This window comes from Lygodium microphyllum, chromosome 10 (assembly GCF_053477565.2).
Source record: "Lygodium microphyllum isolate KBCC chromosome 10, Lygodium_microphyllum_v1.1.10, whole genome shotgun sequence".
Taxonomy (NCBI): domain Eukaryota; kingdom Viridiplantae; phylum Streptophyta; class Polypodiopsida; order Schizaeales; family Lygodiaceae; genus Lygodium; species Lygodium microphyllum.
In genome coordinates, this window is record NC_141144.1 from 85849613 (window position 1) to 85863269 (window position 13657).

The following is a 13657-nucleotide window of genomic DNA, read 5'->3' on the forward strand; positions in this document are numbered from 1 at the left end:
AAAAGCATGTTACACATATTCTCCCCCATTGTCAGTCCTAAGGCATTTCAGCCTATGCCCAGCCTAGTTTTCAACAAATGCAAGTCATCTCTGAAATACAGCCAAGAGATCGAACTTAAGCTTAATGGGTTAGGCCCAAACTTTACGCGAAAAATCATTAATGAACGCCACAAAATACTTTGCACCACCCATAGACTGACAGGGCATGGGCCCATAGACATCCAAATGTACCAATGCCAGGGGCTCACTCATGCATGTCCTACCAGACTTCTTATATGTATTCCTAGTCTATCTACCATAAAGATAATGCTCACATGAATCAAAACATGCGTAGTCAAGGGGCAGTAAGTACTGCAAACCAGAAAGCATTTTCATTCCCTTCAAGGACATATGGCCTAAACGGGCATGCCAAAGAGATACATGTGGGATGGAATCCACTGACAAAATATGGTCAACAAAGGACCCATCAACTACAATAGGATAGAGGCTGCCAGCTTTAACACCTCTAGCAAGCACAAGTCTGCCACGGGTGATCTTCCAGGCAAAATCCCCAAATGAAACATGAAACCCAGCATCATCAAGCTGCCCTGCAGACATAAGACTGCGTGTAAGCGCAGGTACATGACGTACATCATGTAACAAAAAAGTATTGCCAGTAGAAAACTGCAGTCGTACATCCCCAATGCCAACAATAGCAAGTGACCTGTGATCACCCAAGCGAATTGAACCAGAGACAGTGCAGTAGGAGTGGAACCACTCATGGCATGGTGTAATATGAAATGAAGCACCATAATCCAAAAGCCAACACTGCGCATACATAAAGTGAACATCGATCAACGACATAGCATCACAAGAACTAACTACAAGTATGTACTCCTCATCGGAGTCATTAGTCTGCATGACATTTATCTCCTCGATTTTCACACTGGATTTCGCAGGCATAATGCTGCGATCAAATGACTTTTCATGTACTTTGTATTTTCCCTTCTCTTTGCACTTCTCTTTGCGCAACTCATGACATTGTGGGCGTATATGACCCTTTTTGTTGCAATGATGACATGTCATATTAGCATTTCTCCCACGAGACTTGTTGCACGACTTACCACGCGACTTAGACCTAGACTTCTGCGAGTCTCTGCCACGGCCATTCCCACAGTCATTATTGCAATTATCATCTCTGCCTCTAACAGTCAAAGCATGCGACACACGATAGGCATCCAAGTGCTTTCATTTGATCTCTTCCTGTAGAAGAGCACTCTCTACATCATGTAAGTTCAAAATAGTAGCAGGAGCACATAAGGCAGTGGCGGAATACATCCCATGACTCACTTAGAGTCCCAAGCAAAAACAATGGAGTAACCTCATCATTAAAGGTAATACCCTACGAAGTCAAGTTCTTGAGAATAGCATGGAACTGGCTCAAATGAGCACACATTGTCATATTCTCCTTCATGCGCAGGTCCATAAGCTGCTTCAGCCAATACATCTAACTTGCTGGACTTCTCTTGTAATAGAGGTTCTTAATTTTATCCCAAAGCTGCCAAGCACTCTGTGCTTCCTTAACCACATTGTAATGCACGTGTTGTGAGAGATAAGATGAGGGTGGACTTGCATAACTCATTTAGCTCATTCCATTCATCATCACTTATAGTTTCAAGCTGCTCGCCATGCATCCTTACTGGCTTTATCTACAATTTCTGCACTAATACCTGCCAAACTTGGCTCTTCCAATAGGCATAATTTGTGCCATCAAGCTTAGTGATGTTGAAGATATCACTGTCAATGGAAGGACCCATAATGCAGTCCAAAATAGTGTAGACAATTCAAAACTGCTTGCTGTTTTCTGCTGTAAATAGCCAAAAACACCACCAAAACCATAGCTAATGATGCTTCCCACCAAATACCATTAAAAGTACATAAAATCAGGATGATTTAGCATGAAAATTCCACATCAGTCCATACATAACTGCTTGTTGTAATAAATTACAGCCAGGTACAATGAGAGCAAATTGTAGGCAAAATCAATGCATCAAGTCAACCACTGATTGTCAAAGCATAACCAGCATCAAGCGGGCATAAATCAGCATATCGCACTCATATGGACATCAAGCAAACACCCAAGCATGTCAAACGAATCGTCAGTAAACCGGCATATCCCCTGTGTAATAGGGCAAAGTGTACACAACACTGGCAAGACCTAACACAAAGAGGTGTATGCTCAGGGAGTGCGAAGCCCAAATCAGCCCAAGTACATGTATGCGGACCACGGCATATCAACCATGCAACATCCAAGTGAAGAAGATCCTAGTCTCAGAAGACTCAAAGCTCAATAGCATAAACCACCTACTCAATGTCTGTCAAACATCCAACGATACTCCCACTAGCACAAAAGTCGTATGGATCGACCCAAGAAGCTCAAGAAGGGCATATGAGAGTACGAGTGACGAAAGATCCAAGTCCAGACATCAATAAGACATCATGAGCATATAGGCTCTATACCCTCCAATTAGAGCATCCATAGACATCAACTGTATCCCAAATACAACTCTTGCAAGCCAAGAAATATCCCAAGTAAGTTTCCGAAAGCCAGATACAAGCCAAGACAAGGCACTAGTAGCAATTGGCTCCAAACAATATAAGTAGCATGTAGTAGTGGCATAGGCCAAGCATGTCAAGACCAGTCAGACATAGGTAACATACATGCCATATGTACATCCAAGATGGAGCATCAAATGCATTCCAAAGCCGAGCTCAAGCTCAAATGAAGATCCAGAACCAAAGACAAGCTCGATGGCGTACCCCGAAGATCAATATTTCATTGCATATCCCAAAGACATAGTCTGAAACCAATAGGCATAACCAAACTAGAGGTAAAATAACCTATCAACCAAGGTAGCATAAATCCCAACCAAGAACGATGTGCCTGCATCCAAATCAAGGCTCAGTAGCTCTCAAATAGTATATCCGGGCATAAACCATGATGACCAAGCATCAATACATCCAACAGGACACCCGAATGTCAACAAAGAGCATTATGTATAAAACCTTGTTGCCCAAACAATGTACAGTAGTAAATTCCTGCATAAATCGAGCTATGGAAGCTCAAACCAAGTCCCAGAGCATCTCAAAACATTGGGCAAACATCCCCAAAGTATCTCGGCATCAAATACCAAGCCTCGGGAGCATCACATAAGCTAAGAGCATGACATTTTCTTGATCTAAATCAACTCAGATCGGTTGCAGATGATGCTGTGATCAGACATCGTCACCGCGTCCGGAGTGTGCCAAAACCCCAAGTTAGACTCTTACCTTACCTAAATCGGGTTCCGGATGCCCAAGATATGAGAAAAAATAAGATTTTTGAACTAGATTTTGAAACATGTGCAAAAAAAACGTGAGCTGACTGTAGGGCATGTTGGTTATGCTGAGGATAAGGGGGAAAATGGGGGCATACAAGGTGATCAATGAAGCCAAGGAACACCTACAAAGATCCTATGAGGGCCGGGGAGAGGCAGGATGAAATCTTACCTCGGGGGGAAGAAGCCATGGCTAGCATTGAAGCTCCAAGCTCTAGGTCTTCAATCTGGGCTAAAGTAATGCCAAGCCAAGCTCCATGATCAAGCTCTAATACCAGTTGAAAGGTGAGAAGGATCGAAGCTTGCTTGGAAGTGAGCTATGGTAGAGAGCAAGAGCAAGAAGAGAGAGAGACACAAATGGGAACTCCAACAATCACAATGTATGACCAGGCCTTCCTTTATTCAAACTGTCACTAAGAGAATAAAGAATAAAGTGACGGCGACAGGCGCTCGCCACCTGCAGTGTGCAATGGCGGGTACTATCAATGTAGTAATATACAAGCGGCTAGGCAGAGGCGCCTTTACCCCAATAGAAGTGATTGTCAAATCTCTCTATTGTGTCTCTTGCTTCGCCAAGTCTATCTCTCTTATTTATTTACTATTACTTTATTATCTGTAGCATTACGTCAAACAATTGGCAACCAAGTTAGTCGACACGTCATTTGTTGGAGCAGCTACGCAAGCACACACATCACAGTACCACACACACGTACTCATAATCACACATTGTATCACACACGATACTCGTGCAAGAGTAACACATCAAGCATCCCTCATTGAACACATACACGTCTCCACACACTTGTGTATGACCTTCCTCTCTCCTCACATAAGAGAAAAGTTTCGTAATTAAAGAAATGGCCCATACTACTCAACTCTTCTCCCTTTATATAGACTTATGGCTTTCCAACATTCAAAGCTTTTTAAGGCTTTTATCATTTAAAAACTTGAAAAGCCTAAAGGCTTTTAAACATTTAAGCTTTTTTTTTGTGTAATGCAAATAATTTTTTTGAGGGAACTTTATTTTCTTTTTTTTACAATCTTTTTTAAATTCTCAAGTAGATAAGGTATAGCTGTGATTCTACATCATGTTAAATATACATGATTTCTTGGTTACAGTATGGTAAATATATTTCATTTCCTGGTTTGCCTCATGCAACGACAAGTTCACCCGCACCCTTTGGACCCGATTGCCACTAGGTACATCCTTGCCACATCAACGCCCCATACACCCTCCTTCCACGTGCTTGTACCCCGTCGCCAGTACCGCCGCCACCGATTTTGGGCATGCTGGTGCTTCCTTCAATGATGGCACCATTGTCGTCACCCAGCATCATCAACACCAGCCCCCTGCATTCATTATTCACATTGGCAAACATCAATGATGCAGGGCAATCTTGTAGAAAAAAGGTTTTTAATAGCATAACAAAAGCTAGAGTGTCTCGTAGGAAAAAGGTTTTTAATAATATGACAAAAAGAGGGGTTGAAGGAAAAAATGAGAAAAAATATAAAGAAAATATGATCTTAAGTTGAACGTGTAAAGATTTACTGTTAAAGCTTCTTTTAAAGCTTTAATATATAGTCAATGATGGCGGTATGAGTGAAAGGACAAGTCCGTCCGAAAAACAGCCGAGAATACTACAATAGAAGTGGTGAAAACAACAAGCCCCCTCCCCCTCGAGTGATTTAAACTATTGTTGATAAGCAATCTGATAGCAAAGCATGCATCCCTTAAAATATTAGATAGCAAAGTTAATCTGATAGACAACTTAAAATAAACATTTGCCCCCTGTAGTAGATTTGATTGACGATACCTCTCCCTTTAAAGAATGTGTTCAATCAAGTGGCCACATCCACTACCTTGGGAGACTTGCCCATAAAAATGACAAGAACAACTTTAGCATTGAATTACAAGACATTGTTGTAAACCTTGCCTCTGTCAAGCACGACTTTTTGTGCGACTCCTTTGTGCTTCTCTTCTATTTTCTACTTGAGAGCTTCTTTTAGGATATCAAATATTTATTGTCAGTAGTAGTGTAATCTATAGTCTTCAAAAGAGCTAATAGATTTATCATTAGTACGTATTTCTTTTATGGGTTGACCTAGATTTCATTTTATGTTGTTTCAAAAGTCTTTTACACACGAATAATGGTCAAATTTCATTTACCTATCAATATTCGGATGTCTTATTCAGAGACACATCATTGCTTCATGAAACTATTGAATACTACTTACATTAATCGAAATCTTTTTGTTCAAAAAGACTTCGATCAAAATGCAAACACTTATAATCATTAGAATTCTACCATATTGTGTTGCTAAATGTGATTTTTGTCAAATTGTAAACACTTGTCTTGTGGTATCTAGCTTAGTGTTATCCTATAGGTGTGTGAGATATTATCTTACACTCTAGGATATCTGTGATATTTAAATATCATTTACTTATGTTTGAGATTTTCTCATTCTTTAAGAAAATATTTAAAATTATTGAATAAGATTAATATATGGATATTTAAATGAAATATTAATTAACTTTAATAAGTATTTAAATATTTATTTAAAATACTATTATATAAGTTTAATAATATTTTATATTAATTTATCATTGGCATATTTAATAAATAAATATTTGAATAAATTGCATGTAATTTTTTAATAAAATTTATATACAAATTACTTATTTTATGATAAAATAGTATATGTAAATTGTAAATACAAGCTTCTAGCACAACACAATAGAAGAAATTAATATTAATATCCCATGTTTAGAGAATAAGCATCTAACACACACAAAAGGGGAGACCAAATATTTTAAAATATCTATGAAGTGTGAGGTAAACCTCCAACACAAAAAAGAAATCTTTTAAAATAAAAATTGATATTTAAAATAAGTTAAAACAAAATAAAATAATTATTACAAATCACTTGAAAACAAGTGCAATCCAAGAGATAGAAGTGACTAGAGGGTAAGCTGTCAATTAAGAGCAAAAACCATGGAAATGCTTTTGAAATGATCGAAACATTTTTAAAATCATAGTTATTTACTATTTTGATTGAAAAGCTTTCAAATCGAAATTATTTTCGAACAAAAACTTTATTGGAAGACTTTTTATTCAAACATATATGCATTATTTGATTAAACCCTAAATTATGGGTTGTTCAAGAACCATACTCGAGCCAAATATGCTACCTAGGGGTTGAGTGGCACTTGTCAAGCTTGCGTTTGATTGAGCCAAGTCAACTTTGTCTTGGGTTCCTACTACATGTCCCTGCAGCTACATGGATTATAGTTAACAAGGACTAATGTATCATAAAAGGCCCAAAAAATGGCCCCAAATGGGCCACAACATTGAGTAGGTCCATTTATACCATCTCTCTTTTGACTCTCTCCACTCCAAGCTATTTGAGAATATTGGAGTCTTTGAAGCCTTTTAATTAGGTCATTTTTAAGGCTTTTGAATCGGGGGTTAGCCGTAAAAATAGTGTCTTGGAAAGGCCTTGATGAAGGCTTCGACCATCGAGGCTTTGAAATAAATGGTGATGGGGGGCTTTGAGAGGATTACCTTGTGACCCCATTGATGAAAGGGAGGAAGTTAAGGCTTTGGGTGGAAGCCTCTGAATTGTCAGCTGAAATAGGAAAGGTGGCAAAGTCATGGACTGATGGGTTCCCTTTAGTTCAAATGGCGGCAGTGCACACACATGGAAAATGGAGAGGTGGCGTGGCGGCTGGAGTATCCCTTTGTGTGTAATCGATGCGCGTAGTTAACGACCATGATTCATCTATCAATCAAGTCTTATACACAATGTTTTGATTTTTTTCCAAATGTTCATGTGAATCTTCTTTAAAAGTTATCTTATGTCTAAGAGACCACAATTTTATATTTCCAAAAACAATGAGCTACTCAGTTCTCTTTATGGCATTATGAAGTGGCACCCTTTTAAGCAAAGGTTAGTATGTAGCAAGCTAAAGCAATCTTTTGCCGAACGTTAGGTGACGAATTCAAAAACACACATTTGTGTCTATAGTAGAGCATTGTTTAATACCGATTGAAATTTTTATGGTTGCTCTCTATAGTACATTGTCCAATGTTGGGTGAGATGTAAACTATTCGATCACATGTTTGTGTTCGGTGATTTGGGTTGGCATGGTAAAGGCATCTACAGTAAAGTAAACTAGAACTTTTCTACCATCCTTTTTGGTAAAGTTGGTCTATTGAATCCACATGGAAAGGAATTTCCTCTTTGCCATGGAGATAAGAGTTCCCTCATTGCCCTTAGGTACATGAGTCATTTTTGTTTTCCATATATTGATAAATGTTTCCATCTAATGCTCTTATTCTCAAGAGAATGTTTGAAGTTCATCATAACCTTTACATAAAGTTCATGCCTATAACAACCAACATGTGTACCACCCAATAATTTGCAAAGAGATGATGTTAAGCCCTTGGCAATGTTGTTCAAAATTATCTCTATCAACATTCTTGGTGAAGAAATCTCCATATCAAATAATATTACACCCCTTGAAGTCTCACCAAACTTAGAATATTAGAGAGATTGGGATTGTGGAATCCATCAACAATCTTAAGACACTTTCAAGGGGTTACTACTTCAAGATAGTCTATAGAGGGCCACCATTGAAATGTTTTTAGTTTATTCTCTAATTACTTTCTAGCAGAAGCCTATTGTTGGCCATGTTCAAGTGGCTTGCCAACCAACTAAGCTTGTTCCATCAAACTTCTAAAATGCTTGCATTCTTAAACTCTTCATCTTGTCATTTACATGTTAAATGGTGTCTCTAGCCAAGGCCTTTGCATCGTGAGTGTATAGAGTACTAACTTCTCAAATTTAGAAGCAGCATTAATCTAAACTTCACATGCAACTCATTAGTGTATGGCTTCCAAAAGCTTATGCAAAACAAGGGGGCCAAATGGTTGTTAAATAAAGGCATGTCCCCTCACACAGTGGTCATTCTGCATTAAGTCCAATTCAATCATGTGGGCTTAATGTCTTTCTAGATAAATCACAAGTACATGATCTTCGACCATCCAAATTAGCAAACTAGCCATACCATGTTTATGCTCAAGAGACAAGGCACTTGTCCTTGGGGGTAAGGTGGACCAAGTATATAACAACCAATGACGTCACAAATTGTTAACATTAACAAAGGCACAATGTGTATGTGTGTGCGCGCCCGCATGTGCACACATATCTACATACATACATATGAACGCTCCTGACCTAGTTGTGGAATGGCAAGCTCGCTGTATGGTACACCCCAGAGCACGTTCACTTCCTAGCGCCTTCATAGAATATTTTAAAGTCTACAGGTGCAATGCTTTTGGCCCTCCAAAAGTCTACACTGAAATTTGCTTCACGACCTGGATCTTCATCCATGCAACATCACGAGCTTCATTACCAGGCTTGATGCGCCCCATCATCACTACACAGCAATTGATACCCTCCAATCAGACTCTGTTGCCCATTCCTCTATTGGCCTTACAAACCTAGAAAACAACAGCCTATGTCAATGATTAATGCACAATGAACACTAGCTTGGAATTCTAGCAAGGTTGGCGAATATCAGACAGCATAGTTCCAAGTAAAGCAGTAGAGACCCAACCACTCCATACTAGAGTACATAAGTAAGAACCTGATTTTCTAGGGATGAGAACGGCTTGTCTTGCCATTTGTCATTTTCTGATCTTACTTTTACGCTGCAAACATGAAGGTCATATGCTTTGTTGTTCCTTGAAAGTTGAGGGCTTCTACAAATGTATGTTGGCATTCATGCCAGACAAGATATGAAGCATTCATGTAAAAGCACCTCACAAGGAGGTGGCTGCAGAACAGCACCCTTGGTTTGCAAAGTCCAGTACCTCTTCTATGAAAGTGATATAGCCGTCTTCAAAGCAGACTGAACCACAGGTATGAACCATGAGCCTCTTTGTATGCAGGCCACAACACAGCCTCGTGCATTTAACTTTTAATGCTGCACAAGGCAATATTCATCCAGAGAATATAAGCCCTCTCTCGAACCATTACTACTTTGTCACCCTGGGTTTCAAAATTATTGCTACACTGATAAACCTGAATCCTGCAAAGCCTCTAAGCTTACAACACAAAGTGCAAAAACAGAGACCTGGTCCACTCATCAATGGCCTAAGGCTGAACTTCCTGTGCACTTTATCATCTAGACTCCTTTAGTGCATTCCAAAATATTACACATCATGGTTCCATGCATTTGGAATGAGACCATATCTGCCTCAATGGGACAGGCAAGGAGCTGTCGGCACTACAATGCAAACACTGCAGAACAGCGAACTTAAACATACTGAAACTATTAGGAATCCTTTTGTTCAATTTCAGGGCAGTCTTACTTCAGAGTCGAGCTCAAATTTCATTCAGGAGGCATTTTCCCCTTATTACTTGAGCAGTTTTATATAGTAGCAATAAGCTAAAGTACCCGCTCACTTTATAAAATGCAAATGCAGGGCAACTTAGTTCAAGCCCTCTCATAGCACCAGGGGCCCTCTTGAGATTTCAACAACTGATTGGCTGGCATATCTCAAAGATATCAAGAAGCACATTGTGAAGGGCACCTTGAATCTACTGCACAGTATCTCCAACCACACAAGGAAAGACATGTCTGCTTTAAAGATTCGGTCTGTACATCATCTGCAATTCTCAATGGACCTAGATGCCAGCATTGTTGGTCTGTGTAAAAGAACATTAATGTCTTATGAAGGGCAGTTACACAATCTTATTGCTCCAATTTAGTTCCTTTGTTCCAGTAAAAATACTAACAGAATTGCAGACAACTCCACAAAACAAACTAGAATACCACAATGGAACCTTTTCCACTCTCCACCTTGAAATTGGTGTAAATACAAGCAGCCAAGATGTAGATGCACTCACTTGGCATAACATCATAGTAGCAGTTCATATGAAATCATGTTATGTTTTCTGAAGACTTTAATAATGGGAGCTCACCTTACCGTAAAGCATACCATGACCTCCCTGTATGAACGTGGTTTCAAAAGAACTCTGCAGCAATGTCACAAAATACGTATTCACAGAGTCTCAAGGAGAAGGGCTGTACGACTAGCCTGCGCTTTAAGGCCAATTAAGCATCACCCTCTGCAAACCTTGCTGACAAGAATTGAGAGCCAATGTGACTTCAGTTTCACACAAGTCACTTCAAGGCTTTTATCTGGTTTAAACGTCCAGTTTTTGGCAGGGAAATTATCAGTTTCAGCAGGTAGGGCAGATAGACTCAGTTGACAATTTCCAGAGGATCCAGCTTTTCCTCCACAAGAATAATGAATGCTCTACTGTTGGCCATGAACCCTACTCTGCTGGAAGTAAAATATTGTCCAAGAAAGTCAAAGAACCATTGTTTGCTGCACCACTAATGCCAAGAATTGATGATATAAGGCCATATATTTCAACATTAATGAATGACGCTATTTTTCGTCCTCTGGCAAACTGCGGACCATGTGCGACAAAGATGGGGTGCATTGACACGGCCTCATTGTCATAGCCATGAGTTCCAGCACATTCTTTTGCCTTTGATCTTTTCCTCTCAACTTTGTAACCTTCAGATACGATGCCTATGATTGGCTGAATCCTGTCACTGCTAGAATAATGAAGGCGAGACGGCAGGTCTTCCTTTAGGTATACTTTCAAAAACTCAGAATTTGGAACCTGTCCAGAATTAAGTGCTTGTGTAATGTTATGGTAAACCTCTTTCACATCCACATCAGCAGGTGGCCGTATGGCGAGAACAGGGCTTAGAGAGTCAGTCCAGCCAGCAGGGATCTCTACCCACCGAGTCAGATCTTCCAAGTAGATAATTTTCTTATCACAAGTGCCAACCATGCCATGATCCCCTAGGAAGATTATTGATACATCCTCAAACACGCCTCGCTCGTCAAGTCCCTGCAGTAGCCTACCCAGCATTTCATCTACAAAACGGACAGCCTGATCTATGTGAGGATCGTCTGCCCCCACAGCGTGCCCTGTATGATCCGGTTCCTCAAAGTAGAGAGTGATAAAGCTGGGCTTTTCATCATCAGGAAGGTCAAAATACGACAAAACTGTATCAATTCGGTCTTCATAGGGCACAGAGGTATTGTAATGGTGGCAATAAGGCAGCGTGCAGTTCCAGGCCCCTTTCGAGACATCACTTCCTGGCCAGAAATAAGTGGCAGCACGCAGTCCATTCTTCGCAACAGTTTCCCAAAGGGGTTCGCCAAGCCACCATCTTGGATCGATAACCCCTGGGTGGAATTTCTGGCGGGATTGAGGATCAGTAAAATAGTTTGCGATAATCCCATGCCATGCAGGGTAGAGACCTGTCACGATGGAGTAATGATTGGGGAACGTGAGGGTTGGATAGACAGGGATGATACCTGGGACAGCTTCGGTGCCGTCAATGCGCAGGCGGTCTAGATTTGGGGTCGGCACCTTCCACTGGTAGCCATAGCGGAAACCGTCCGACGAGATGAGCAGGACAACAGGTCGTCGGAGGGTCGTGAGGGCGCGAGAGAGGCCCCACTCCATGGATTCTCCATTGGGAGGTCGGGCATTCCTGCAGGTGGTGAAGGCAAAGGCGAGGGCGAGTGCAGCGACGAGTGCAGAGGCGATGGAGAGGGCGAAGGAGAAGCTGACAGAGGGTGGGAAGGGGGAGGGCTTGTGCTGCTGCTGCTGCCGCGGCGGCGGCGGATCTTCTTCATCTGGTGGTAGATTGGAGGGAGAAGCCTTGGGAGAGGGAGGTAGTAAGGTTTGCTGGGCCTCTATCTCGCCGCAGGCTTGCGAGGAGACATTGAGAGAGAGAGGCAGGCCTGCCATCGCTTGCTTTCACCTCCGGCTCTGCTCGTCCTCTTTTCTCTCTTTCTGTTGTTGTATCAGTAGAAAAGCTCCTTTTTCGGCATATGCTCTTCTCTTAGGGGCGGGTACACACTACTTCGGACGGCTGGGGCAGCATGCAATCCGTCCTACATTACGTTTACAAATTAAACTGCAGGAAAGAAAGAGCTTGCAAATGGACGAGGAAAGAAAGAGCTTGCAAATGGACGAGGGAAAGCAATACTTGACTTGAGGAAACTCCCCACCCCACTAATCAGCTCTCAACACTTCACCCACTCCTTGTAATCCACTCCCTCTCCTAACCCTCAGTCGCACACTCGAGAGGGCTCGGTAAATGCGGTGAAGTTAATCCCACACTCACTTTACTAGCACTTTGAAAAAACATAGTTATAAGTTTGTGCTAGTAGGGTTTATGGCAATCTCAAGAAAGAGCCTGCAAATGGATGAGCGAAAGCAATACTTGACTTGAGGAAGCTCTCGGACCCACTAAACAGCTCTTTTCTTAACACTTTACCTAGTCCTTGTAGTCCGTCCATTTTTAGAGCTAGGCCACACACAAGGTTAGCAGGGGAGTCACACCCCACTCCCCCTACTAACCCTCAATATTGTCAGGTGCGATATAATTTCAGTGTATATAATTTGTCGTCTAGTTTGTTGGGCATGGACGATTTTCAGGACGACGAGGGAGATCCCTCACCCAAATGTGTCGAGCGTCTATGATTTTCACAGCCTGTAAAAACATGACACATCATCGGCGGACACTTTTTTTCCCGAAATGGCCAACCACATTGTAGTGTGTAACCAACCTTATTCTACACAGGAGTCAAGTCCCAATATAGAAGGGTGGTACCAATTCCCACCATTAGTCAATCAGCTAAGAAAATAATTTTTATTTTGCTAAGATAGCCTCTTCAAGTTAGTAGAGTTATTAGAGTTGGGAGTCCAAAAAGAGCCTGCAAATGGACGAGGGAAAGCAATACTTGACTTGAGGAAGTTCCCAAGCCCACTAATCAGCTCTCAACACTTCACCCACTCTTTGTAATCCCTCCATTTTTAGAGCTAGTTCACACCCAAGGTTAGCACAGGGAATTGGGGACCCCACTCCCTGTGCTGACCCTTAGTCGCACACTTGAGAGGGCTGGGTAAGTGCGGTGAAGTTAATCCCATGCTCACTTTACTAGCACTTTGAAAAAACATAGTTATAAGCTTATGCTAGTGGGGTTTATGGCAATCTCTAGAAAGAGCTTGCAAATGGACAAGTGAAAGCAATACATGACTTAAGGAAGCTCCTAGACCCACTAAACAGCTCTTTTCTCAACACTTCACCCAGTCCTTGTAGTCCCTCCATTTTTAGAGTTAGGTTACACACAGGGTTAGTAGGGGAGTCTGACCCCACTCCCCCTACTAACCCTTAGTCGCAGTCGGGAGGACAC

General features: G+C 41.3%; 1 protein-coding gene across 2 annotated transcripts; it reads right to left on the reverse strand.

Annotated features, from left to right (window-relative positions):
• Positions 1 to 8995: 8995 nt before the first annotated feature.
• LOC148030241 (nucleotide pyrophosphatase/phosphodiesterase 1-like) lies at positions 8996 to 12370 on the reverse strand. Of its 2 annotated transcripts, XM_087686518.1 has the most exons (2): positions 11768 to 12370; positions 8996 to 11635 (listed from the first exon to the last, which is right to left on the reverse strand). In XM_087686518.1, exons 1-2 carry the CDS (start codon positions 12204 to 12206, stop codon positions 10704 to 10706), a joined length of 1371 nt encoding a protein of 456 aa, XP_087542644.1. In that variant the 5' UTR covers positions 12207 to 12370; the 3' UTR covers positions 8996 to 10703. The 2 variants fall into 2 exon arrangements, with proteins under 2 accessions (XP_087542644.1, XP_087542643.1); XM_087686517.1 differs by having other exon boundaries at positions 8998 to 12370.
• Between the last annotated feature and the right edge of the window lie 1287 nt (positions 12371 to 13657).